This window comes from Vombatus ursinus, unplaced genomic scaffold (assembly GCF_900497805.2).
Source record: "Vombatus ursinus unplaced genomic scaffold, bare-nosed wombat genome assembly UNPS02009994.1, whole genome shotgun sequence".
NCBI classification, from domain to species: Eukaryota; Metazoa; Chordata; class Mammalia; order Diprotodontia; family Vombatidae; genus Vombatus; species Vombatus ursinus.
In genome coordinates this window covers 5,784,310-5,811,924 of record NW_020949772.1, presented here as the reverse complement: position 1 = coordinate 5,811,924, position 27,615 = coordinate 5,784,310, and the positions used below count along the sequence as shown (strand labels likewise).

The 27,615-nt window shown below is 45.6% G+C and overlaps 2 protein-coding genes across 7 annotated transcripts; both read left to right on the top strand.

Annotated features, from left to right (window-relative positions):
• Positions 1-624: 624 nt before the first annotated feature.
• TMED2 (transmembrane p24 trafficking protein 2) lies at positions 625-9,277 on the top strand. 2 transcript variants are annotated; one of them, XM_027853550.1, is made up of 5 exons: positions 625-844; positions 3,733-3,925; positions 6,532-6,639; positions 7,638-7,737; positions 8,284-8,372. In XM_027853550.1, exons 1-5 carry the CDS (start codon positions 665-667, stop codon positions 8,285-8,287), a joined length of 585 nt encoding a protein of 194 aa, XP_027709351.1. In that variant the 5' UTR covers positions 625-664; the 3' UTR covers positions 8,288-8,372. The 2 variants fall into 2 exon arrangements, with proteins under 2 accessions (XP_027709351.1, XP_027709349.1); XM_027853548.1 differs by lacking the exon at positions 7,638-7,737 and having other exon boundaries at positions 641-844; positions 8,284-9,277.
• Positions 9,278-14,011: 4,734 nt separating this feature from the next.
• DDX55 (DEAD-box helicase 55) lies at positions 14,012-26,806 on the top strand. 5 transcript variants are annotated; one of them, XM_027853467.1, is made up of 14 exons: positions 14,012-14,036; positions 15,503-15,553; positions 15,656-15,742; positions 16,388-16,479; positions 16,558-16,620; positions 17,118-17,267; positions 17,536-17,725; positions 19,512-19,594; positions 21,143-21,274; positions 22,216-22,308; positions 23,275-23,389; positions 24,603-24,771; positions 25,396-25,688; positions 26,251-26,806. In XM_027853467.1, the coding sequence occupies exons 1-14, from the start codon at positions 14,013-14,015 to the stop codon at positions 26,428-26,430; spliced, it is 1,722 nt and encodes a 573-aa protein (XP_027709268.1). In that variant the 5' UTR covers position 14,012; the 3' UTR covers positions 26,431-26,806. The 5 variants fall into 5 exon arrangements, with proteins under 5 accessions (XP_027709268.1, XP_027709266.1, XP_027709267.1 ...); XM_027853465.1 differs by lacking the exon at positions 14,012-14,036 and adding an exon at positions 14,048-14,194; XM_027853466.1 differs by lacking the exon at positions 14,012-14,036 and adding an exon at positions 14,053-14,143.
• Positions 26,807-27,615: the final 809 nt, after the last annotated feature.

The following is a 27,615-nucleotide window of genomic DNA, read 5'->3' as shown; positions in this document are numbered from 1 at the left end:
GTCCTCTCCAGGCTCAGAACATGTCACGTTTCCATTGGCTTTCTTCAGAACAGCAGATGTGGAAAATGACACTCAACTAATTCACTCGTATGAGGTCACTAAGTTGGCAACTGTTGAGAACAAGGAAGCAGGTGTTTCGAATGTTGTTACCCCCATTTTACAGATGAGGAAACTGGCTCAGAGAGCTTAAGGGACCTGCCCGAGGTGACCCAGCTAGCGAGTGTCAGAGGGGACATCGGCACTGAGGTCACTGTCTTTCGTTCCTTTAGGGTAGGAGCCGGGCAGGGCCCCCTGGTCCCAACAAGTAGAGGAGGAGCCTGCAGCCCGCTCAGTTAGACCCCACCTTCCCGCGCGCGCGCTCCCGGAACCACACACGGGCTTCCACGAAGCCCGAAGAACGCGTTTTGTCCCCTCGGCGCCGCCGTCCGCGGCGCGGGGAGGGCGGGGCAAGGCTGGCCCTCGGCGGCCACCGTGCGGCCGTTACGTGGCAGTGGCGCCGGCCCGCCAATCGGCGTCTCCCGCATCAGCGCCCCTTCCCGCTCAGGGTGGCAGCAACCGGAAGAGGCGGAGGCTGAGGAGGAGGCGGCGGCGACGGCGGCTGAGGAGGCCGCAGTCCCGGCGCTAGTCCCCGTCCCCCGCCAGGCCCCGTGCCCGCTCGCACGCCATGGTGACGCTCCCGGAGGTGCTGACGCTGCTGGCCGCTCTTCTGGCCACGGCCTCGGGTTACTTCGTTAGCATCGACGCGCACGCGGAGGAGTGCTTCTTCGAGCGGGTCACCTCGGGCACCAAGATGGGCCTCATCTTCGAGGTGGCCGAGGGCGGCTTCCTGGACATCGACGTGGAGGTGCGCGCGCGCGGGGCGGGGCGGGGGAGGGGCAGCGGCGGTGCGCGCGCCCGAGGGCGGGAGCGCGCGCCCGAGAAGGGGCTGGGGGCGTAGGGGGAGGGGGGCGCGCCGGCCTGGGACTGAGTAGCCTCTCCCCCGAAAGTCACCTCTTGGAACCTCAGTTCCCCCACCTGCCAGTTAGGGGTAACGTGCCAGTAGGCCCAAGCTCCCCGGAGCGTGGGGCGGCCGGGGCATGCTAGGGGAAGCGGGTGGTGTTCGGCCCTTCACCGGCACTTTTCCTCCTCTCTGCCCCCATTCCTTTCTTCTTTTCCTCCCCTCTTTTCTTTCCCTCCGTTTCCTTCCTCCTTTTCCCCCTCCCCCCTTCTCTCTCTTTTCCACTTTTCTTCTCACCCCCTTCACACTCCTTTCGAGGGTGAGGTCCTGTCCAGGTCCGGTTTAAAATGTGTGTGTGTGGTCAGAGCTGGTGTGGCAGAGGCTTGTCCCCCACTTCCCATCCCCAGGCCCGATCGTTTCCCTGCCTGGGGTCCTTTCCAGACCAAGGCCGGGATGCGTTGGAAGGTCGCTCACAGACTCGATCATCTTTGTGACCTTGTGGAAATCGCTGCACTTTTCTCAGCCTCAGTTTCCTTCTCTGTGTAATCAAGAGGTTGGCCTAGATCTCCAGGGCCCTGCCCGCTGTGATTCTGTGAGGGACCCTGCTGAGTGACCCTGGACACTGTAACCTGATGCTGAGCTTTAGCAAAAACCATGTGGAGCAGCCCCGTGCCAGAAAGCCGTCCTGGGCCAGTCTGGATAATAGCCGGGAGGACAGCTGCTTGTGAGCCTCTGTGCTTTGTGTGAGAAGGTTAGGGGGACAGGACAGGACAGGCCGAGGCTGCTGGCCTCCATCACCTCCTAGTGACCCGATGTTGTCTAGTCTGTGGGTTCTGGCAGGGTGCTTGATAGCTTTAACAGTTTGGGGCCCTTTTCCGGTAGCAGATCAGCCACAACTACCTCAAGAGTGTTATGGGGAAGCTACTGAAGGATCAAAGAAATAGTATCTAAAACGCTTGTGCTTTTAAAATAAAAGGATTAATTTCTTTCCTTAAAAAATGTGTTTAGGAGTTCTAGTTTAACACTGAAGGATCATAAATGATTGTAAGTAATGGGAATTAAAGGTTATTCCTTCTGTGGTCTCCAGAACAGGAACATCAAACAGTGAGACTAAACCCACAAAAAAATTCACAAATCCCTAAAAATCTAGAAATTGTTTCTGCTTGAGGCTCTCTGTTTTGACAGCTTACAGTATCTTTAAATTTAGGTGCCTTAAAGCATTTGAAAAATACTGGATTTACTCTTTGGCATTGATGATTATAGCAACTGCTGTGTTAAGAAAGCTGTCAGCTAACTGGCTATAATCTTCCTTTACCTTGTTTCTCAAAAACTTGGGCTTTATTGTTGTTATTAGCAGTAGACATTAAGTGCCTGTTGTGTTTGTTAGGCACCATGCATTTGTCCCCTTTTTTCTAGACACACCACTACCGTCCTTGTTCAGGCCCTCTTCACTTCTTGCCTTGCTTCCAGGTCTCTCCTCTTGCCTATCTGTTTTAATAATAATAGCAGCAAGCATTTCTATGGCACCTACTATGTGCCAGGCTCTGTGCTAAGTGCTTTACAAATATTATCTCATTTGATCCTTGAAACAAGCCTGGGAGGTAAGGGCTATTATTATCCCCATTAGATGAGGAAACTGAGGCAAACAGGTGAAGTGACTCCCAGGGTCATGCAGCTAGGTAGGGAGTATCTGAGGCTAGATTTGAACTCAGGTCTTCCTGACTCCAGGCCCAGCTCTCTGTGTGCTGTGTCACCTCTCTCCCTTTACTTCTCCATAGAGCTGCTAAAATTATCTTCCTAAAAGTCAGGTTTGACCAACGTTACTCCTGCTCAAGAATCTTTCATGTTTCCCTTTTGCCTCAAGGATAAAATGTAAACTCCTCCGAGTGGCATTTCAGGCTCTTCACAGTCTGGCTTCACCGTTGCCTTTTCAGGCTTCATTTTCATTTCTGCCCTTTTGTCCGTGTTCCAGCCAAACTGGCCTCCTCTGATCCATTTCATCTCTCACCTCAGAACGTTTGTACAGGTTGTCCCCATAACACTTCTGATGCTTAGGATCCTTACCTTCAAGTTGCTTCTCAGTTGCTGCGTTCTGTGGAAATCTTTTCTTGATTTCCTAGTTGTTAGTTATCGCTCCCTCCTCATATTATCTTATATTGACTTGCCTGCCGTACACTTTATCTCCTCAGTAGAATGTCAGCTTCCTGAGAGCCTTGGATCTTTTCTGTTTTGTTTTTCTATCCAGTGCCCCTTACATGCTTAATAAATTCATGTTGAAATGAATTGGTGATGCAAGAAGGCATGAGAACTGGGTCTTAGTTGGGTAGGCAATCTAGTTGGAGAAACAGTTGTGAAATCCTAAATTTAGAGGTGGAAGGGACCTTAGAATTTATTTATTTATTTACATATTTATTTACAAGTGCTTCATTTTGCAGGTAATGAATCTGCATCCCAGAGAGGAGGAAGTCATTTAGGCTCCAGGGCATGATCTTGTTAGCTTATGGTACTACTTTAGAGTGTGGTAGAGGAGAAAGAATATTGAATTCAGGAGTCAGGAAACCTTAGGTCCCATTCTGCACCTCTGTGAAATTAGGGGGTTGGATTAGATTTTATCCAAAGACCCTTTCAGCTCTCTGTGATCCTATGATTTACTTTGGGAGTTGATAGCAAAGCAGATGTCTTGTGTGTTCTGTTTTCTTAGTAGATTTCCCACCAGTCAGACAATTATTACTTTGATGATTTATGAATTTGAAACTTGTTTCAGGGCATATTGCTTTGTTTCTTTCCCACTCCAGATTACAGGACCTGATAATAAAGGAATCTATAAAGGTGACAGAGAGTCCAGCGGGAAATATACTTTTGCAGCTCACATGGATGGAACTTACAAGTTTTGTTTTAGCAACAGAATGTCCACCATGACTCCCAAGATAGTGATGTTCACTATTGATATTGGAGAAGCTCCAAAGGGCCAAGACATGGAAACAGAAGGTACGGAGAACCTTGAAAGAGATTGTTGACATGATGCTCCTTTGTTTGGGGGAGAGGTGGACTTGCTTAGCACACTTTTTTGCCCATCTGGATAGAACTCTTGGTTAAGTCCTCTTTGACATTCTTTTCAACATCCCTAATTGGAATGAGTATTTTGTTAAGTAGCAGAAATGATATTATCACTTAGTTATTAAATCTTATTTCCTCTCCCAGCAGAGAATTTGGTTTTTGAAAGCCAGTATTTTTTCTGCTCAGTTCCATGTAATCAGTTTTTGTTGTTATCACCACGTAGGATACTTCTTGGATTATTTGTTCTTCCATTACTGTGCTAATACTGGTCTGACCTTTTTGTTTGCCATTGTATAAATGCCTAGTTTATCTGCAACTCTTTTTTGGGCGCCTGTGTTTATCTCTTCCGCTTTTCTTTAGGTGGAGGAGATACCTGGGATGGTATGTGGATTGCTTTTTGACAGCTCATTAGCCTCCTGTCTTTTGCATACATTCATTGACTAATGTCTAATTTGTGCTTCTCTTTTTTTCTAACCTCAGTTTGTTGGCATGAGAATGTTTTTCCCTCTTTTTTTACTTTAAATTAAAAAAAAAACCTATACATGATTAGATCTAAGTATGATTTGTAGGGAGATTTTTTTTTTAACAGACATGGTCATGCATCTTTGATTTTGTTTTAAATTATGTTATTTGGAACATAAATCATTTATTAATGTTTTATTTTGTTTCTTTAAGATTAACAAGAGAGTTATAAGTAAATATAAACCAGTTAGTTTACAACCTGATTGAAGTTTGACTTGCTGTTTTAATGACGATAAGATGCGTGTGAAGTTTTATGGGCTTACTCTAACATGATTAAATATTTCGAGGCCTGGGTGGATAAGAAATATAAACCCAGGTGTTTGAAATGTCTTTATACATCATATAGAGCCCCTTCCACGGCTGTGTTTTGGCGCAGTGGTGAAAATTTATTCTAATCATTATTATCAGTTATCACTAATGAGGTGCCCATTGATGAGACTCAAAGTGGTCCTGGTGCCATTAGATGGGGGGCAGAAACCAGTCTGCTGGCAACTAAGGTTCCTATTCTGATGGAAAATTACTGTGCATGTGTATAAAACTTTAGGCATAAGCTGGTGTTTTTTCAGCATGTCTCAAAATATTAGCATGGTAACCTTTGCTCTGTTATGGAGCAATCAGTAGGAGTAGCAAAAGATCGTGACAAGGGTGAAATGTCTCGTTTGGATCTCTTGAAGGTCAGTATTAGTTGAGTGATTGTATTTGACAGACAGTAGCAGACTGTCTGTAATTTATATGTTCGCTCTTCAGAACCTTATTTTCATGGTGCAAGGCTATCTAATCTCCAGTGAGAGGTATGGGTTTGAAAATCTTTGTTTTTCCTCTCCATCTTGCTGGAAGATGGCCCTGTGTGAGTAGTGTAGATATGTTGGCTGATGAATGTGAACAGTGAATTGTTCTGAAATAATCCTTTAACATAAGAGCTAAAACCCTTGCTTTTGCTTGTTAATGGCAATGAATGGTAGCTGCCAAATCAAGCCTTTCCCTTAAAGGTTCCATGTAGTGCACTGGACTCTTTGAGCAAAGCCTTCAAGAAGGCTCTGATTTATAGTCCAACTCCACCGTTATTATGTGGCTGGCATCTGCCCCTCTAACAGCACATTTATTATCTATTGTCTTTCCTATCCTGTTAGGGTGATTGGGCATCCAAGCTCTGTCCTGTTGGATCTTACATTTCTATGTAGAGATTCCTCCAAAATGCTCATTTTTTAAAGAAGTGTTTGTTTTTTACTTTACTTGTTGTCATATAATCGCACTACCTGGAAGCGAGTAGTTTTTTCCTGTCAGAACTGATGTTAATACATATACCCTGTGTTCATTCTTAATCAGAGGTGCACCTGGCTGAAAATCTTTGTACTCCTGAGAACCTGTCTCTGTACTTAAGTATTGGTTATTATCCACTGTATTAAAATTGCTCCTTTGAATATTATAAAGGAGTGTGAGGGGCATCTTTAGTCTTCCCCAGATGGTCCATAGTTTTTTACTCTGATTAGAGATACCTCTTTACTTTAAATGTTCTGTTTATGTTGCTTACAAGTTGATACTGAAACTTTTAAGGTGTGAAGGGCATTTAACTTAAATATTGTGAAAACATAGTGATAGCATATTCTGGGATCTTATGTATTTTTTTTTTTTGCCTTTCATGTAAAGGAATTGCCAAAAAAGTTAAGATTTACTTGGATTCCATGACATTAGGGTTGTTACCCTCCCTATTGAGTCTCTTTCCTTTTCTTTGCCTTCTTCTGTTGGCCCTCTAACATCCACAAAATCAAAGGAAGAAATCAGTTATGAAAACCTTCTGTTGGTAAGCATTTTATAATATGATTCCAAGATTAAGTCATCCTCAGGAAAGTTTAGCTCTTTTCCAAGATGAGATGTAGAATGGTTCAGCGTGTTTCTGAAATTGTGTGGCTCTGGCCTTTTCAGGAGAAGTATTTTCTAATTGTGTAAGTCCCCATTCTTTCATGCTGTCAGAAAGAAGTCTGTCCTTACTATTCTTTCCACCCTTCTCCCAATAGCTCATCAGAACAAGCTGGAAGAGATGATTAATGAGCTCGCCGTGGCCATGACAGCGGTAAAGCATGAACAGGAATATATGGAAGTTCGGGAGAGAATACACAGAGCAAGTAAGTGGAAGCAGTAACTCTGGCGAGCCTCCCTTCATTGGGGGGCAGGGTGGAGCAGGTGACTGAGTTTTTCAGCAGCTTGAACATCTTTTCAATTGTGTCATCTTTGCCTCCCATGAAAAGTTATGGTCATCTGGGTAAAATTTTTGTGTCTGTGGCTACAGAGCACTGGGCTAAGCCACTTGGTTACTGAGGACTTCTTGTTCATTCAAGAATGTCATAAATCCAGGTGAGTCACTCAACCAGAATAGTCTGAAGAACCCCCCAAAGTGCACTGTTTGCTGAGTAGCAAGCATATTTCCTATATCCTTTTAATTTGTTTTGTTTTGTTTTATTTCTTGGCTAGGCAGTGGGGTTAAGTGACTTGCCCAGGGTCACAGAGCTAGTAAGTATTATGTGTCAGAGGCCGGATTTGAACTCAGGTCCTCTTGACCCCAGGGCCAGCACTCTATCCACTGCACCACCTAGCTGCCCCTCCTGTCTCCTTTTAAATGACATAATGTGTGCTGTGGCAAATGTCAGCTGTTATTAACCAAGAAAAGATAGTCAGCTTCTGACAGCACTGATAAAGAGGCTTTAAGGAGGGAGCCCGAGTGTGCTTTTAAAACACATAATACGTTGCATAACTTTATATGTTGGAAACAAAGCACTAAAAAAGAAAAAAACCGTGCTTAAGAAGGAAAAGCCAAGTACAGGTGTTCCTCTACGTAAAAGTGGGGGATCTTGGTTGTTGTCTTTTTGTCTGTACTAGAGAGATCTCTCAGGGAGGAAACTGTCCCAGTGCAGGTTGGCACCTTCTCTTTTCTGTGGGAAAATTTATTCAGTTTGCAGCAATCAACTTACAAAAGAATTTTTAGCTTACCACCTGCTTTTGGAACTCAGTGTGGCAAGAGGATTAAGGACCAGCCAGACTTGACTGGTGACCTCAAGGAGGGTGATGGGGACAATGGGAGGTAAAGGGTTTCCCTGGAGTCAAACTTGAATACGTTTTCCCATAGAAAAGATCCTCCTGAGCGCAGCCTGGGCAGAGGTACCTCTTTCCCCTCTGGAGTTCTTCCTGTTCTCCCCCAGACCTGAGACTGGAATTGGCAGAACCTGGTGAGAACTGTCACCTCTATTTTGGTCTCCAGCCAAGCATCCTCTAAGAAATGAGATGGATGAGAATTCGATTGATCTGAGAAAAGAAATGTGTTCTAGCTGTCTCTCGGATTTGTTGGGAGGGTCAGTTGCAGTGGTTTCTGTAACCTGCTTGGTCAGTTACTGGAGTCTGCTCTCCAAGGATCTGGGAAGTCTGGTGATTAATCCTTGCTCTCCAGTGCAGCCTACATGTGGGCACATCTGCCTGTCTCTGCCTCCAGCATCTCTTTGGCTCTCCAGATTTTTGGCTTTAGTCGGGCTTTTTCTTGCCTCATCATCTCCCTCTGAGTCTCAGTTTCCTTTTCTGTAAAATTAACATGATCCCTCTTAACAGTCTAAGGACTCATCAAATCAAGTTTGTTGAAGTGGCTAGAAGGAAAACACAAAAGCCCATGTTTTTCGAGGTCCTTTTCTAGTATATTAATTGGTGACTATAAAAATTGGGACAGTTGATGATGCCTCTTTTACAAAATTCAATGATTCTTGCTCTCTTTTGCTCCCAAACAGTTAATGACAACACAAACAGCAGAGTGGTCCTCTGGTCCTTCTTTGAAGCTCTCGTATTAGTTGCCATGACATTGGGACAGATCTACTACCTGAAGAGATTTTTTGAAGTCCGGAGGGTTGTCTGAGAAGGCTTTTCCTGATGGTCCCAAACTCCCAGTTCACTGTTTACCAAACATCTTGGTCACAACGACATCACATAGTTTCTAAGCTTTTGTTTTCTGAACTGTACACTAATTGCTTCTCTTTCTTCCTCATGACTACGTTTTGAAAATACACCTTCTTAGCAAGGCTGTCCTGACAACTTTGACACTTAATTGGCATAACTTCTCATTTGAAATCTGCCTCCAACCCACAGGGCATTCCAGAGCTCCAACACCATAAATGAAGTGTGATTTAGTCACATTTGTTTGTCCTGTTTTTCTTTGGTTTTCATGATGAAATACAATTTGTTCATAACACAGCACTAAGGCAAATACAGTCTTTTACTAAAAATGATTGTACATGTCTTTGGATCTCTAAACCTGCAGCAAAAAAAAAAAAATTCAGTTCTGTGAAATTCTAAGGAACAGCAGATTAAATCATTCAAAACTGTCCTGCTAGTAACGGATAGAATCATTGACCTTGTGGCATACACTATCGTAACTGGGTACTTGTATTCATTTAGGGTAGTTTTTATTTGACAAGCCCACAAACTATATTCTCCCCTAAAGAAAATGGGAATGTTCTTGAAGTTAGACCCCAGGACTCAGCCATCTGTATTAAGTATAGAACAAGTGGCTAACCAAGCAGTTTTGGTTTCTGCCTGACACTTTGGATGTGTCAAACAAAGGCTGGAGGCTGTTTTCAGCAATTGGTAGCTGGACGTGCCAGCTAAAAAAGACTAAGTACCAATTGCCCTCCCTCACCTCTGTGTTGGCACTTAAAACGTGTTAATCTAAGTTGGGAAAATCTGGATTCCTGATGCCAAAGGATTAAAGTTTGCTCTTGGATGTTATTGCAATGTTATACAGCCACCATTTATTTGATCAGAAACAGTGGCATTTTGGGCCACCGGCTAGCTAAAGAAGACTGAGTATAATTCTCAATACTAGGGTTCTTTTTTTTTTTTCCCCTCTCCTTGTCTTTCATTTTATGCACATGTGAATTTTGTTTTGTATGAAAAATGACTTTTTCTTGGTCTCTGATGATGGGCTGAAAATTGAAGCATCTGTTTATGGTGTGGGGCTGATCAAGGATTATGTTGTGACTGATGTATATTATTGTACTTTTTTTGATCTTTGCAAGGGGGAAAACTACAAGTAACGAGTTTTGTACTATTAATTTAAAATTTGTTACAGGTTTTCATGTTCAGAGTAAGAAGTTTTTTGACTTTGGGCAAAATACTTGCAGCAGTTTATTAATAAGGTGAGAGTTTTTTCACCTTAGTGTAACTGTTGAATGCCAGTTTTATTTCGTGTAAAAACACTTCAAAATTAAATTCAACAATGTAAATTAAAAATTGGATGTGTATCTAATTTGACCCAGGTCCAGTAAATAAACAGTTCTTTTAAAAAAAAAAAAGCCGCCTTAGTATCTGGGGTTCAGTTATTTCATGATGCTGTTAGTCCCACTCACCTCTAGGCCCCTTGGGGCTATGGGGGGTGGTGGTGGTGGTGGTGGTAGTGGGTGGGTTGGCCCTGGGTACTACAGGCTGTGCCAATGGCACTCCAGTTCTGGCAGATCCATCAAGCTGGAAAGACTTCAGGGTTGGGCCTAGTGATAGGGACTGTGTTCTCCAAGGACCAGCCTCACTTCCGAGAGGGCCTCAGTGGCTACAGAGTGACCACAGCCACTCTTCACGACACGCTGTAGCAGGGTTGTGGTTTCCAATAGCTCAGATATTTACCCAGCTGATGAAATTGGATCCTTGAAGGGCTGAAGTATGTATTTATAAATGGTCAACTGGACAAATGCCATAATTTCATCTTTACTGAACTTCAAGTTTTTAGTGGTCTTTGAGTAATGGTAGCTGCTATAAAAGTTGGAATTTTTGCAGAAGTATTTCTAAGCTTCATATGGTTTATTTTTAAAGTTATGCTTGTAAATTAATGGCTTGAAAATACAGAGTTGTAACCATTCCAGCTCATAGGTTTGAGAAATGCAATTCATAGACCTACCTTTCTTTGTTCATTCTTGTAGATAGTCATCTTCTTTCACTTTTTTGAAGCTTGCCTTTAGAACCTTGTCCTGAAAAATTTGGTTTAGAAAGCTATTATGCAGAATAAACAGACCTATTTGGGACATTGATCTATAAGGGACAGGATCATTGCATTTATTAAGCACCTATTGTGTGTGAGCACTTACACTGTGTTGAATGCTTTACAAATATCTCATTTCATTTCACAGCAATCCTGGGAGGTACGTGCTCTTATCTCCATTTTACAGTTAAGGGACCTGAGGCACGCAGATGTGAAATGATTTGCCCAGGGTCACAGGTAGTAAGTGTCTGAGGCCAGATTTGAATTCAGGTCTTCTGACTCCTGGCCCTAGTGCTCTATCTACTGCACCATGCTCTAGCCACTGTGTCATCGAGATGTTAGGAGCTACCAACATCAATATTAAGTGTGCAGGGAAATCTCAGATTGATTGTCCTGGGTGGAAATCATAGGATGATAAGCTTAGGACTGGAAAAGACCTTTGAGGTCTGCTCCAACTTCCTCACTTTATACATGAGGACAGACATTGAGACCTAGCGTGGATAATTCTAGCTTCAGGTCACTTAATACACTTTCCTACATTATTGTTTATCGGTCACTTTTTGGATCAAAGAATCACCAAAGAAGTGTAGATTTTGAACTTCAAAGTTCCTCAGAACTTGTCTGGCCCAGCTCCATATTATAAATGAGAAAATAGACCCAGAGAGTTTAAATATGCCCATGACAGTAAAAGATGAGGGGTTCAGACTTGAAGGTCCTATGACCTTGTTCTTTGTATGGATGCTGCTTGGCTTTATGCTCTTACTGTCTGATTTGGGTACTCCTGGGGGTTGTATGGGTCACTGGGTAGACCTGGGGCCCAGGAAAAGGACACTTCCTTGGCCAAGCAGCTGTGACCTCTGTGCTTTGCTCACTTGGGGCTCATCTTGCCTGTTACCGCACGTTCTTGGTGGTGGAAGAGGAGCTATGATGGGAGATGTCACCTGTCTACATGTGCCAGTGAGGCAGCTACACAAGCAGTGGGAGAAATGGAGCCCGCGGGATGCTGACTCCTCTTTGTGTCCCCTTGGACGGCTGACAAAGTTCTTTCTTAGAGTAACCCTCCCTGTGAGGTAGGCTGTGCCGGAGTTATCACCCCCATTTCATAGATGAGGAAGCAAGCTTTGGCAGGGTATCACTCAGGCTCACCCACACGGTTTCAGAAGTAGGCAAGGCCATGTAGTCCACATCCTTTAGGGATGAGGGACACGGTCCCAGAGGGAGAAAAATCAAGTGGATTCCCAGCTCATTCTGAACCACACCTGAGTGGGCAGAAGGTGGTGCAAGTTTAGGCTGGAAGGGATAGGGAGCCGCCGGAGTAGTTTGGGTGAGGTGTGGGGAGGGGGGGACGTGGTGGGAAAATCACTGACAGCTGAGTAGGATGGATGTGTGGGGAGAGCCTGGAGGCAAGCAGATCCACCAGCAGCCAGTTCAGTAGTCCAGGCATGAGGAGATGAGGGTCTGCGCCGAGGCGTCGAGGTATTGGAGGTTTTTGAGAGATGTTCCAAGGGCCTCAGCAGCGGATTGGACACAGAGGTGAGAGTGAGGGGACAAGTATTACACCCAGGTTTTGATTCTGGGAGATGGGGGACGCCGGTGCCTTTGGCAGTGCTAGGGAAGCTTGGAAGGGGAGAGAGTTTGGGGGAAAGGTGATAAGTTATGTTTTGGGACAGATTGAGTTTAAGATGTCTATGGATAATAATTGGAGAATTGCAAGCATGGAGATGGTCATTGAATCATGGGAACTAATGAAATCCAGTGCCCAGTAGGATACCCATGGTCAAGGGGCGTGGCCTGGATGAGTATACGGGGTGGAGCGGTCTGGTAGGCAAGAGAACTAGGAGGGAGGGGCGTCATAAATACTTAGAAGAGGCTTTTTGATCGAGGGCACGAAGTATGAGGGTTGAGAACACGTCTCCCATTGGATTTGGCAACTACGAGATCGTTAGTAACTTTGGAGAGCAATTTTAGGGGAATGATGAGGTCGGAAGCCAGACTGCAAGGAGTTAAGAAGAGTGAGAAGAGAAAGTGAAGGCACCAACTTTAGACGTTTTTCTCTACGGAATTCAGCTACAAAGGGCAGCAGAGGCAGAGGACGATAGCGGGGATAGATGGTTCAAGAGAGGGTTTTTTGATGATAGGGGAGACGTGGGCATATTTGTTGGCAGCAGGGAGGCAGCCAGTAGAAAGAGCGATTGAAGATAGCGAGAGACGGGATAACTGAGGCTCATCGAAAGGTCAGTGGTGAGTGTGAACAGGCTGCAACCCCTGGAAAACCAGGAGTAATATGGAAATTGGAGTAATCTAAGTCACCAAAGGATGTATGGAAGAAATGGATGGGCTGGTCTCAGAGTAAGAGAGAGGGTTGAATCCTGCGCCTGTGTTCCATTGGAAAGAACCCCAAAGGGCCCGGGGAGCTCCACCCCAACCCTTGCATGGGTGGATTTGGGGAAGAGGATGAGTAGAGTTGCCCAGGACCAGCCGGTGTGTTGGCTGCGATCTGCATCTACATGGATGGATGGAACACCGACATCTACGAGATCATAGATCCCATTATCTTAGAGGGGAAATGGGCTGCTTGGGAGGCAGAAGGTTTCCCCTACGGGAGGTCTTCAAGCCAAGTTCGGAGCAGATTGGTCTGGCTGAGCCCGGATTCCTCGCAACGCGGAGAATCTGCAAAGCCCTTTCTTGTTGAAGGTCTCACAGGTTGGAAGCAACAGAATCGTCCAGACCCAGGTCCTCTGCTTCTTTCTCCTACTCCCTCCCCTCCCCGGAACTTTTCCATTTTGTTTCCGCTTAATAAATGCTTGTGGAATTGACTTTTGGTCCCCACCTGTAACTTTTAGTAGCAGAGAAAACGCTCTTCTGCTGATGAGCAGCTTAGTTTTGCACATTAAGCCGGGGCACGGAGAAGTTAATAATAACTGCTGACTTGAATACAGCGCTTTAAGCGTCGCTAAGTGCTTTTCGCGTTAACTCATAGGATGCTCACACGCCGGTGAGGCAGAGCTGCTACTGACCCCATTTTACCGATGAGGAAGGTTAAATGAGGCTGAGGTTCAATGACCTTCCAAAGCGCACACTGCAAATCTGTATCAAAAGCTGCACTTGAACTCGCCCTTTAGGCGGTTTTCCTGCCAGTGCACACCCGGCGTCTGCTGAATTCTGAGGACAGAATTAAGTCCCCTTGTAACTTCCCGATTACGCCCCTGAACTACGAGGACGTCTTTTTTTTGGTTGGCTCCTGCTAGTGCGCGAGCACGGGAGGTGCGGACTCGAGCTGCCGCTGGGGGTGGCCGGGGGCGGGGCATACCTCAGACCTCGTGTTTCCGCCCCAGCCAGCTCGCGAAGCCTACAGCCGGTACTGAGCGGCTCTGCGCAGGCGCGTAACGACCATCTGCACGCCCGTACCCTTCTCGCCCCGGAACCTTCGGTATCGGTGCGCCGCGCGCCGCGCGCCGCGGGGCCGTTCGGAGGCGCAGTCTCCGGAAGCGGATGTGGGCTGGGGCCGACCGAGGGGTAGAGTGGTCTCCTATTGCGAGTTTTACGGCGGGTGCGGCGGGGTCGGGATGGAGCATGTGACGGAAGGTGCCTGGGAGACGCTGCCGGTGCCGCTTCACCCACAGGTGCTGGCGGCTCTGCGCGAGCTCGGCTTCCCCCGCATGACGCCGGTGCAGGTCGGTGGGGCCGGGAGCGGTGGGGGAAGGGGAGGCCCGAGCGGGCTGCCCTCCCGCCCTGGGATGCCCCCTCCGCGGAGACCTCGGGCGGCGCCGAGCAGAAGCGCCCCGGGAAGCGGACGGCTTGGAGGCCCCGGTGTCGCTGGCTCCCCTTTCCCCTCCCCCCTCCCCGTGTCTACGCGTGCGTCCCGGGTCCGGGCTGGGAAGCTCTTGGGGAGCCAGGAGCTGGCGGGGTCACGCCCAGGGAAATCCGTGCCGGGGACGTTCGGGGAGCCGGGGCCCTTGGCCTCGTTCTGTGTCCCCACCCCACGCCGTGGAGCCTCCGCACGTAAAGCGCACGTGGTGTGGCTTCGTGGGGTTGCCGGTGATCTGGCACACTTCATTTACCCTGGGCCTCAGTTTCCTCATCTGTCGAATCCAGCATTCAGACTCGTTTAACGTGGCTTCTCAGGGACGCTGATAAAGTTCTAGCGAACCCGAAGGTGGGGTCGCAGATGAAGCCCCGGGATCTGGGGGGGGGTGAGAGGGGCGCATGGGACAGACTCTTCTTTAGTACCTCCTGTGGGCCAGGCCCCAAGCTAAGCGGTTTACGAATACCTCGTTGGATCATTTGAGGAGAATCTAGAGAGAACAGCGTCACAAAAACGTGGAGAGGAGAGTGGCAAGGAGGACGGAACTCGGCCGTTCCCCAAGGTTCCTTCAACTCTGATGTTTTATGTCCCTATCCCGCCTCATTTTACAATAAGGAAGCTGAGGTCCGCGGAGGGGAGGTTACAGATTACTATGGTAGCACAGGATTTTTGAGCGAGTAGAGTCCTTACAGATCATTTCATCCGGTCCCCTCACTTTACAGATTTCATTACATTTTACAAAGCAAGGTCCAGAAAATCGACGTGATGTGTGACCCAGTGGCAGACAAACACCTGCCCACCTCCTCCTCCTGCCCTCCTTTGCCTGTCTAGTTAGTTAACCATCTGGAAGATGGCCAGGCAAGCGGGGGTGGGAGCCTGAGCCAGCTAGCTCCTTAGAGAAGATGGGCCAGTGGACCATTCCCAGCTCCCTCATGACCAGGCTTCTTTGGGAGAAACAGCCTAGTGCCTGACCATAGCAACTGGTCCTTTCTGTCTGACTGAGGATGACTTTGGATTGAAAGCGAGGTGATCTGAGCACCTGGTGGGGCTCTTGTCAGCTCTCTCTACCAGCTTCATTTTCCTCATTTGTAAGATGAAGTAGGGCGAGATGATCTCTAAATCTACCTTTCCACCTCTGAGGTTGTGTTTAAATAGTCTCTTTCCTCTTTTTCTCTAGTCTGCAACCATCCCTCTCTTTATCAAAAACAAAGATGTAGCTGCAGAAGCCGTGAGTATGCTCTGAAATCACTGTCCATCTTTACTTGGGTTTTTCACAATAGGAAAAAGACCTTTGATTAAACAAAGCCAAACCTCTGTGTTCTATATATAGGTCACAGGTAGCGGCAAAACACTGGCCTTTGTCATTCCTATCCTGCAAATTCTGCTGAGGAGGGATGAGAAGTTAAAAAAAATGCAGGTAAAACCATACTTGAATCACTGGTCACCATCAGTCCTTAGCTCAGACATTGTCATCACCGCCACGGATGTATTGTGTCCTCACATAGTCCTTAGCTTTCTTTTGTGCTGTCTGTCATCTGTATGTGTGTCCTGGGTCCCTCTGCTGGACTGTGAATTCCACATGTGCGGCCAGCATTGTGTTGTGTTCTACCCATCGGGGCTTAGTAAATCACATTGAATTAAGTTGTGTTGAATGTAGGAAGCCTAAAAATAGCAATGAATGGAACAGTGTGAGTCATAGCAGCCACTTGGAGCAGTGATAATGTGTGGTCCTTGTGAGTTCCCCCATTACTGTAGTTTCCTTTGGCGTGAATTTTGACTGGTGTGTAAGAAGACTTGATGCTGAGAATTGGTGGTATAGTTGAGAGCAATGTAGGAAAACCTGCCTGGACTCTTGCTAGCTCTGTGACCCAGGGTGAGTCACTTAACCTATAAAATGGGCATGATCAAACTCTGGCCCTCACCTTATGGGGTTGTCACGAGTGTCAGATGGGGTAACGTGCATTAAGTGCTTTACAACTTCAAAATGCCACAAACGTGTCAGTTATTATTAATTCCATATTGTCCAGCGTGTGAAGTCATTGAAGCTTCTCCTGCTCTTTAGGTCGGAGCCATCATCATCACGCCCACGAGAGAGCTTGCCATCCAGATCAATGAAGTGCTGCTACATTTTTCTAAGCACTTCCCACAATTTAGGTATTTACATTTACACTTTTAATTAAGCACAGGTTCTTATTTTGCCTGATTTGCTGAGAATCTCGTCTCTTGTTTTAGCCAGATCCTTTTAATTGGGGGTCGGAACCCAGGAGAAGACGTTGAGAGGTTTAAAGAACAAGGGTGAGTTGGTTTTCTTTATCCTTTTTTTTCCTCTTCATAGCCCTGCATGTAGGAGGAGCTGCTGCCTCATTTGATGAAGAAGACCTGAGCTCCCTCTGCTGTGGCCTAGCTTGCCTCTTCCCTAGTCTCTTTCCATCTCAGGGATTTATCCCCAGACCCGTTTCCCCTTTGAGTTTTTATTTTGCCACCTTTCTGTGAGGCTCTGAAGATGAGTCCCCTGTCAGGATTATGGAGCTGAAAAGGGAGGACTTTGATTCCTCTTCCCTTCTGTCCTCTTCTCACTTCTCCCCCTTCACTGACCCTCTAGAGCCCACCACATTTGAGGTGCAGATTTATCCTTTTGGCATGCTTTGTTTGATGATGAATTTTGGACTGAGCGTTCTTTTAAACTGAGACTTAGATGCATATTTGGGCATTTGAAATTTTTTGAGTCTTTGGTCATACTGATGAATGCTACAAAAGTCAAAAAAGGGCCCAGTTTGTTTTTCTTTCCAAAGTGGAAACATCATAGTTGCCACTCCAGGCCGCTTGGAGGACATGTTCAGGAGAAAGGCGGAAGGGCTGGATTTGGCAAATTGTGTGAAGTCCCTTGACGTCCTGGTGTTGGATGAAGCAGACCGCCTTCTGGACATGGGGTTTGAAGCAAGGTACTTTTGGCAGAGCAATTCTGAATTCGCCTCCTTTTTTTCTCTTGATTTCTGACTGAGTCCTCTGGTCGTTTTAAAACGACATCAGGACGATGGTTCTTGGGATTGCTTGATGCGCTGTTATCCTCCTGTGAAATTCTGGTCTTAACTCTTTGTCTCCTTGGATTGAATTTTTAAAAATCTTTCTTAAAGCATCTGCTACTCCTTCAGAGGCATTACTGCTTCATTGTGTTGTTCTGGGTGCTTACTTTTTTGTCTCTATTACCAGTATAAATACCATTCTGGAATTTTTGCCAAAGCAGAGGAGAACGGGCCTCTTCTCCGCCACTCAAACTCAAGAGGTTGAGAACTTGGTAAGGGCTGGGCTTCGGAATCCTGTCCGCATTTCGGTGAAAGAGAAAGGGGTGGCAGCTACCAGCACCCAGAAGACTCCCAGCCGCCTGCAGAACTACTACATGGTGAGAGCTGCCAGGCTTTGCTAGGGGACCCCTTGGCTCTTCTTAGAAAGGTTCCAGGGACTCAGCAGTGGTGGGTGAGACCCGTTGTTGAATTGGAAAACGAGATCTGCAGCTTAGGCCCTGTAGCCATTGTATGGACTCTGTTTCCTAAGGGCTCTGTAGCAGATGTTGTTTTCTTTGACTCATTCAGCCAGTATTTATTTATTGTGTGCCTATTGGATGCAAGGCACTCATTGACCCTCGATGCCCGACAGCTGTTTCTGAATGCAGTCTTTGCCCCGGCTCATGTAAGTGCTCACTTAAAGCAAAACTAGAAGCCCCCAGACATTCTGAGGGGTCGTGGGGAAGGTCTGACTTCTCATCTGCAGTCTAGCAAGGAAACTGTGAGTGACGTTTCAGATGCTCTGCTTGGCAGGATAAATGTTATTTTGAATATGGGTCTGGCCTCTGGGGATAGCTAGGATTTAGTTTCCTTTCCCATAAGCTTTCGTTTCCTGACTAGACGGTGAAAAGGTTTTTGGGAAATTAGATCTCTAGGTCAGAAAGACGATATTCTTCCTGGCCAATGTTTAATTTAGATCCTGCAGCTACCCCTGTTGGCCTTCTTTGGAGATGCATGCCGACAACTCTGCTTTTCAGTCCTCACTCATTCATTTATTCATTTGTTCGCCACATACTTAACCAGGTGTGTTTCCTTGCCCTGAAGGAGTCACCATTTCAGTGGAGATGGGGGGATATGTAGAATTTCAGATTCTTCTCCCACCCCTTCAACATCAGTGTTCCCCATTCCCACCTGTCTTCCAGTATTTGAAGGCCTCTTGTACAGAGGGGGATCATTTGTTTTCCTTGACTGCAGACAGGAATGGTGTTTGGATGAGGCAAATGGATGCTTGTTGTCAGGAGACGCTTTCTCTGAATAGCACTCTCTAAAAGTAGGATGGGCCACCTTTGAAGGGTGGATAGAGCGGGGTTTTAGTGAAGGTGATTCTTGGTCAGAATGAGGTAACTGATATGGTCTCTTGGGTCCCTTACTGTGCCGACCTCTTTTGATTCTGTTATGTACCATGAACGGAAACTTCACACTTCTTTTTTTGAGCACTTATTAACAATTTGGAGGGGGCAGCAAGGTGGCACAGTGGATAGAGCACTGCCCCTGAAGTCAGGAGGACCTGAGTTCAAATCCAGCCTCAGACCAAACACTTGACACTTACTAGCTGTGTGACCCTGGGCAAGTCACTTAACCCCAATTGCCTTAAAAAAAAAATGGGTACAGTTACACCTGATCCTGGAGGGTGTATTTGAAGTCTATGATTCCCCTTTCTATGCTATAATCCTGTGCTTTAATTTCACTTTGACCAGCAGTGGTACCCTGGAGTCTGTGCTACCAAAGAAATGTCTGATTATCATTCCAGTGAAAATATCCAGTGAATGGGTGAATTAATTCCCTTAAAACCTGTATGCTGGAACTGAAAAATTCAATGGAGAGAGAGCATGTTGTAAAAATTAACTCACATTTTTATAACCTCTCAAGGTTTACAAAGCCTTTTCCTCACAATAGTCCTGTAAGGTAGGTGATACAGGGATTGTGATCCCCATTTTGCAGATAAGGAAATTGAGGCTCAGAAATGAAAAAGGGCCCACATATTGGTGTCAGGTGATATTTGTCCTTTGATAACCTGACTCCACAGTTGAGACTCTTTTAACTGTACCATGTTCAAAGTCTTTTTAAAAAATTTTTCATTTCTTTTTTATGCCTTTTAGTTTTCACTCCTTTGTTATTGTGCAGGTATGCAGAGCAGATGAGAAATTTAATCAACTTGTGCATTTTCTCCGAAATCATAAGCAGGAAAAACACCTGGTGTTCTTCAGGTATGGTTCTTGGGCTCCCTTGGGATTGGGGAAAGTACATACGGTGATCCAGCAAAACATTGTTATTGGTACAGGATGCACGAATAAGTGCTCCCAGGCCTCGAGTCTCTTTGGATTCTCTCCACAATAGTATTGGCCCTTGTTTCAAAATGGAAGGCAGGAACAAGTTTGTACAAGTTTTGTCTTTATTCTGTTGGCTCAAACCCAGCTGTGGTTATGAAAGTGTGTTGTACGCACTTTATCACTTGTCCTTCTGTCACCAAAGTGCATTGTTTTTTGGAGGTCAAGAGCAGGAGCTGTTTTAGGAGAGCCTCATAGTTAATTAATCTTTTATGAATAGGGTAAGAGCAGCTAGGTGGTACAGTGGATAGAATGCCGGGCCTGGAGTCAGGAAGACTCATCTTCCTGAGTTCAAATCTGGCCTCAGACACTTACTGGATGTGTGACCCTGGTTGAGTCACTTAACCTTGTTGGCCTCAGTTTTCTTATCTGTAAAATGAGTTGGAGAAGGAAATGGCAAACCACTCCAGTATCTCTGCCCTAAAAAACCCCCAAAACCCAAATGGGGTCACGAAGAGTCAGGCATGACTGGAAATGACTAAACAACAGCGGGAAGTTGTTGTTTAGGTAGAGGAGGTTTAAAAAAAAAAAAAAGCCAGATGTGGAAATCAGGCCTTATGATAGAGTGAGAAAGGCATCTGATTGGGAGACCCTTATGATAGAGTGAGAAAGGCGTCTGATGGGGAGACCCTTATGATAGAGTGAGAAAGGCGTCTGATTGGGAGACCCTTATGATAGAGTGAGAAAGGCATCTGATTGGGAGACCCTTATGATAGCGTGAGAAAGGCACCCCGCTCCCAGCGAGGTTGATTTTAGTCCCCGGCTTTGCCAGCATATTGGCCACATGAGCTTGAGGCAGGGGAAACTGAGGCCACAGGTGGCCTTGAGGCTGAAAAGTTCCCCACCCTTATCTTAAGGGAAGTCACTTAACATCTCTGGGCCTCAGTTTCCTCATCAGTAAAATGAGAATGTTAATATTTGCTCTATCTCTTAATGTTATTGAGAAAATCAGATGACATAATGTGTGGGAAAGTGCTTTGAAAACTAAAATGTGTGCATATACAAGATATTATTTTGATGATGGTGAGTTAGCATTTTAGTTTAGGCAGCCTCCCATTTGGAGGTCAGGGACTTTGACTCGAAGACATTACGATTCCCCTACGTATAATCTTGGCTGTGGAGACCACAACCTTAATGTTTTAACTCATACAAAACATATTTATCATCAAAGGACTTTAATCCCTTGACCCAAGAGGTCAAGTTTTGCAGATTGGGGTTGGGGACTGTGTTGTATTTGCCATTCTCTCATCATTAGGAAGAGTCTTTTAATACTTATGTCGTTCCTCTGTTATTTATTTTGAAATTTTTAAGTTTGGAAAATGATAATGGGGAGTAGGTTTATCTCTTGGTATCTTCCTTCCCCTCACTTTATTTCAAAGACTTTGGGAGCACAGATTATGTCAATTTTTTTTTTTTGGGTCCCCATAGTACCTGTGCCTGTGTGGAATATTATGGGAAGGCTCTGGAGGCCCTGGTTAAGAATGTAAAAATAATGTGCATTCATGGGAAGATGAAATATAAACGCAATAAGATATTCATGGAGTTTCGCAAATTGCAAAGGTAGGTTTGCTTCCTGTGAGATTTCGTTGGGTCCCGGGGGCAGAAAAGATACAGAATGTTGAAGTCAGTTGGGTGGGACAGGAACATTGTGTTCCCTCCAGCCCAGTGCGCTCTCACTGTGGCTGCCCACGGGGCAGGTCTACACGTTGGCAGCTTGAACATTGAAAAATAGTTGACATTTTGGGCTTGAGGGTGCTGCCACGTATTGGATAGCACTTTTTAATTTGAGGAAGAAAAATATCACTTCTTGTCTTTGAATGACTGTAAGAGCGTAGGCATCTATGTTTTTTTCAGCTGTGGAGTTGGGTGATCAGTAACCATGTGTCTGGACTCCATGATGATTTTTCATAATTATTCTTTAATTGAGGCTTGACACCTGGTTGTAGTCAGTTACGTGCCAACATGTAGGTAAGCAGTTAGGCTCACTAATTAGGCAAGAAGACGTTTTTGCTAAAAACCTTGTGTGTGCTGTATTTGGCCTGTCAGCATGCATGTCGTGCGTTCACGCTGTAGAGGAATGAATAGTACATTGTTCCTGTTACTCATTTTCATGCGGAAATTTTGCCCTTGATCCACATTTTCAGTGGGAGTTGGCTATCTTAATTAAATGTTGTGCTGGTGGAGCAATGAAATTTTGTCAGATCCTTGAGATTTTCAGAGGAAAGCCCCCCAGTGTAGAGCATTACATGCACTGTGAGTGTGACGGGCTTTGAAGGTGCCATCTGTGTAGTCAGGCTGCTCTTATTAGGAAGTACAGTTTTGCTCTTCAACTTGGTTTTGGTCCCATGTTACACACAGTTAATTCTGACAGATGTTTCCATCACTCCATGTTCTTAACACAGAGTTTCTTGTAGAATGAATACTCACTAAGTACTGTTTGGTGATATTGAAGCTATTAACATTTAATCATAATAAATGCTTTCTTTTTTTCAATTTCACAGTGGTATTTTAGTGTGCACTGATGTGATGGCCCGGGGAATAGACATTCCTGAAGTAAATTGGGTTTTGCAATATGACCCACCTAGCAATGCAAGGTACAACATGTTCTTTCTGATAATGCTTGTGAATGCAGTTTGTAAGCATACTATTTGGTGATAATGTTGCTTTAAAAAAAAAATTGGTTTTGATGTCACGACTGGTGCAGTGGGTGGAGGGCTGGCCTTGGACTTAGGAAGCCCTGGGTTCAGAGCCTGCCACCCGCATACGCTGGCCTCACTTCTTGGGGCCTTCAGGCAGTTCTTAGACTGGAAGTGACTGAACCTGTGTGGGTCAAGGAAGTTCCTGTATTGGGTAGTGTTCGCTTTACCACTGACCCCCGTTCCACGTATGTCAAAGCTCTGTGATAGTTTAGATAATCGTTGCTGTCAGAATTTCCAGCGCTGATGCCGATTGCCACCCATCTCTAACTCAGAGAAGCGTTTTCAGCGATTAAGTCAGCCCAGGGTCCCCCACCTAGTAAGTGTCAGGTATTTGAATTCAGGTCCTCTGGCCTCCAGGGCCCTGCCTCTCTGCCCAGTGCTGAGAGCTAAATGTGGCCTGATCTATGGAGCTTCCCTTTTGACTAATAGGAAAATGGCCTCTCACCAGTCTTCCTTGTTGTTGCCAGTAACTTTCTCAGATTGGCACGCACAGAACAGATTTCAGCATAGTTTTCACCTCCCTGTTGCGTGTCCTCGTCCCCCAGCTTTGGCCTCCGCTCTGCTGCCAGCCCACAGAAGGCATGTCACTGTGTGTGAGGAGCCCCGTCTTCCCTTTTTCACCCATGTTATTTCCATTTTGTTACCCTCCCCCAGAAGCCTCCCTCTGTAACAAAGATTTAAAAAGGATAAAAACAGTTAAGCAGAACCTGTAGGGAGATGCAGCATGTTCCGGAGTGTGCAGTGCGCAGTGGTGGTGCCTCTCCTTCCCGCTGTGTTCCTCGGTCTTGTCTTTGGGACCACGACTGGCCCCCACGCCGACGGCTTTCCCTGCTCACTGCATCTCCCTGTCTTTGTTCACAGCGCCTTTGTGCATCGCTGTGGGCGCACAGCACGGATGGGCCACGCCGGCAGCGCGCTTGTGTTCTTGCTTCCCATGGAAGAGTCCTATGTCAACTTCCTCTCCATCAACCAAAAAGTAAGTCGGTTTCTCTTTTCCTCCAACACCCGGTGACTTGAGAGGTGAGAGGGAGAGAGTTCCGGGTTGGGAGTGTGAGGGCCCTGCCCTGACTAGCTGGGGGTGTCTTTGGCCAAGTCCTTGCGTTAGCCTCTCGAGGACTTCAGTTCTGTGAAATGGGCGAGCTGGACTCAGTGTCTCCGAAGCTCTTTTCTGTCCTGAACTTAGAATCTTGAGAAAATGCAACCTTCAAGTGATTATCGAGACCTCAGGTTGTAGTCTCTTTCATGTCATTGAAATGTACAGCATACAGGAGCCGGTGCTGACCTTGGATTTATACGACCTGGGTTTAGATTCTGCCCTGACCCTTCCTAGCTGTGTGACCAAGGCAGGTTCCATCCCTGCAGCCTTAGTTTCCCCATTTGTAAAGTGAGAGAGTTGAACTTGGGGGATTCTGAGGTGCCCCCAGCTCTCAGTCTATGGTCCTGTCGTGCTGGGACTGTCCTGGCCTCCCCCAAGCAGATGGTCCTTCCACGTGGAGGACAGGACACGTACAGAGATGACAGTCCTTGAAGTAAATAACGAAGCTTATGGTACAAAAAAGCAGAGCCCCAGGTGAGCTCTGGGGCGTGGGGGAAAGGTCATTACTGCCTCAGGGTCAGCACAGGCTTCCTGGAGTTGGAGGGTGACAGGCCACTGTGGACTGGGCTTCAAAGGGTGGGCAGGGATTCAGTAAGGGAGGAGGCGAGTGGGCGCAAGGGGGCATTCCAGATGCAGGAGGAGCAGAGCAGAGAAGGGGAAGAGGGACGCTTCCGGATTGGCGTGGGGGACCGTCACGTGTGGAACACGAACGTGAATTCTGCTGGTGGAGCCAGGGGGCACACACCTTCCGACAGACAGATGAGGGACCAGCTGGGCATAGTCAGCGGAGGGATTTGTTTTGCTTGATTATGCATATTTTACAGGCCTTTGGGTTTTTGGGGTTTTTTTTTTTTGGAGGGTAGTGGGAGGGAGAATAGTTAAAAGGAATGGTTCTATGTATTTAAAAAAATAAATAGAATGAGGGGTTTGGACTAGACCTGTGTCCCTTTCAGCTCTAAAGTCTGTGATTGTGTGGTCTGGGTGTGTCCTCCAAGTTCACTAGTGACAGCTTGGCGGGGGGGGGGGTGTATTAGGGGCCCTGAGGACAGTTTATTGGATTCAGGCCCAGTATTGAAGACTACGAATTTGATAGTGTCCCCTGCAGGAGATGAAGCCACAGAAAAACCCAGCTGACCTTCTCCCCCAGCTAAAGTCAATGGCTCTGGCAGACCGAGCAGTGTTTGAAAAGGGCATGAAAGCTTTTGTGTCTTGTGTCCAGGCCTATGCAAAGCACGAATGTAATCTCATCTTCCGGTTAAAAGGTGAACTTTTGCCATTTGCTTATTTTTGCTCCCACCTCACACATCTTATATTTTCCCAGATATTGCTTTGTGTTAAGTTAGTACTCTGTATGTTGGTATTAATAAGAAAGCATATTCTTGGGTTTCAAGTTTAAATAGGCCACAGTAATAACAGCACTAGCAGCATTTATTCAGCACTTACTATGTTCCAGGCACCGGGCTTGGTGTTTTACAAATATTATCTCATTTGATCCTCACAATAGTCCTGTGAGGTAAGTGCTGTTGTTATCCCATTTTACAGTTGAGGAAATTGAAGCAGAGGTTCAGTGACATGCCCGAGATCACACAGCTAGTCAGTGTCTGAGGCTGCAGTCGAAATCAAGTTTTCCAGACTTGACGCCCAAAACTCTAGCCACTGCTGCACCAGCTTCTTCCCAAAATAGAAGTTACTGACCATTGAATTTTGTTGACAAGCTGATACTCAGATTTTAGTAGTTTGTAAAAAAAGCATAATGTATTTGAACTTCTTCAGAAACACTAAAATCTTTGGTTTTGTTAAAAAAAACAAAACAAACCAAATTCTGTCAAGGTGCAAGACAAATTTTTTTTCTGATTGTGACTAATGCTGATTTTTAAATTATTTAGATCTAGATTTCGCTAGTCTTGCCCAAGGTTTTGCCCTCCTACGGATGCCCAAGATGCCAGAGCTAAGGGGAAAACAGTTTCCGGATTTTGTGCCTGTTACTATTGATACAGACACTATTGCATTTAAAGATAAAAACAGAGAGAAACAGAGACAGAAATTTCTAGAGCAACAAAGAAAAGAAAAAAAAGAGAATGAAGGAAAAAAGAAATTTATCAAGAACAAAGCCTGGTCAAAGCAGAAAGCCAAGAAGGAAAAGAAGAAAAAAATGCTTGAAAAGAGGAAAAGAGAAGAGGTAGTGTATACAACCTTCTTTTGGCTAAGTCACGTGTAAATTCATCTTTGAATCTCTGAGCAAATACAAAGTATGCTTGTGAGTGACCTTAAAAACAGATGAGTCATCTGGACAGATGTAGGCAAGGGCTTAAAACTTTTACCACTTTTTACATTTTGGTGACTGATTTCCAGTAATTTTAATTTTTGTGGTGAGCAAATTGATTATAATTTGATTGAGCAAGTAATTCTAATTTGAGAGGCATGCATGTATAATTTTAAAAAATGAGTCGTTGGGACCGGTGTCAGTTTCAGATGGGTGAGGAAACATACTTCTTTCATCTCAGTAGACAGAAGGGGGGATTCTGGGGTAGAACATTGATCCACTTTGGTCTGTTTTTCTTTGTTAAAAGGAAGGTGTGTCTGGGGAGTATGATGGGTAGTGGGATGGCATGGAAGGTGGCCACGCCATGACAGCAGGAGGCATTCACAAACCTTTAAAAAGTACATAAGCCATTTGCTTCTACCATGCATTTACTTTTCCAGGAGTTTAACGAACAGTCATTGGTTCCTTCTGCTTCCAGGAGTTTGATGTTGAAGATGAAGACATGCAAGAGCTGCTCAATGATACAAGACTCTTGAAAAAGTTAAAAAAGGGCAAAATGAGTGAAGGAGAGTTTGAGAAGAGGCTGTTGGCATGTGGCAAAGGCGAGGCTGAGCTGGCAGGTTTAGGGTCCTCGGATCTGGAAGGGGACGACAGCTGACTCGGGGCCGGCCGTGTGGCAGCTGCGGCATCAGTGGAGGGCACCCTCTAACGAGTTCAGAGAAGGGCATGGTGAAGTGACCCATACTGGGGGAGGGGGTGGTGAGGGGGAATGGGACAAACTGTTCTGTTCCTGCCTCAGGTGGAAGTCTGGGCCAGTAACCTTGCTCAGAAGCTGCTGTCTGCCTGGAAGAGGCCAGCTATGAATCACATCCCAGGGATCTCATTTCTGCCTCCACCTTCTCAGACCGACTGAGGGACACAAACAGTATTTTTGCGTGTAAATAAGTGTGGATATTTATTTTGAAAAGACCATTTTTCTACTGCTTTCTTGGAGTTAGTTTAAGAAATAAAGGTAATAAAATGCTTGATTGTCAGCTTTTGAGTCATATAGTAATCCTGTAACTTTTTTAACTAGGAATTTGGCTTTCTTTGTGGACATTGCCACTAGGTTCATGTGCTGTAGGTGGGACCTACGTGGGATAATGTTTTGAAAGTGAGTTTTTGAAAAATCGACAAGGGTGAACCATTTTCCTAAGGGGCAATTATTCTGGAGTACTTTCTTTTAGGGAAACCATTACCTTGACCTGAATGGTCTCGTGTGCTATTTCTTAACGTAGCAGGATTGTACATTAACAAAGTGAATATTGTAGTGGGCTTTGTGGCTTCCTTTTGGAATTTATTTGCTTGTAACATATTAAAATTTTTCAGTGCTATTTGGGAAGTTGCCAATTTTACCCCAAATAATTTTCCTGAAAGTTTAGGGCTTAAAATTTTGCTTAGTACAGAGATTTACCTGGTGTCTATTTCATTGATTGATTTCCTTTGAAATTTCATGTATTTCAAAACATTCTGAAAGGGGGGCCCTGACACAAAATAGCTTCAGGGCCCTTAATTTAAAGGAAATTTATATCTTCCCCAGCTACAGAACTCAAGTTTTTATTCCTGAAGGCCTCTTTATCCAGAGGTGAAAAATAAGGAAGGTTCAGTTAAAAATCAATCCTTCGTGGAGTTTCCAGCATTCGTGCCTGGGCTCTTAGTGCAGGGTCAGCAACGGCAGCCCAGTGCTTTGTGTCCCAACGGGAGAAAGTCCTGTCTGGTGAGGTGGGCATTCACCAGTCATGGGCACTCGTATGGGGAGACTAAAGGTTACAGAGCTGCGCTGTCCTCTCTTAAGTTACACTTG

Coding starts and splice junctions, on each gene's coding strand:
- TMED2 (XM_027853548.1), top strand. CDS start 665: ATGGTGACGCTCCCGGAGGTGCTGACGCTGCTGGCCGCTCTTCTGGCC. Junction 845..3,732: donor TCCTGGACATCGACGTGGAG/GTGCGCGCGCGC, acceptor TTCCCACTCCAG/ATTACAGGACCTGATAATAA. Junction 6,640..8,283: donor GGAGAGAATACACAGAGCAA/GTAAGTGGAAGC, acceptor GCTCCCAAACAG/TTAATGACAACACAAACAGC.
- DDX55 (XM_027853465.1), top strand. CDS start 14,087: ATGGAGCATGTGACGGAAGGTGCCTGGGAGACGCTGCCGGTGCCGCTT. Junction 15,554..15,655: donor AAGATGTAGCTGCAGAAGCC/GTGAGTATGCTC, acceptor TTCTATATATAG/GTCACAGGTAGCGGCAAAAC. Junction 22,309..23,274: donor GACCCACCTAGCAATGCAAG/GTACAACATGTT, acceptor CTTTGTTCACAG/CGCCTTTGTGCATCGCTGTG.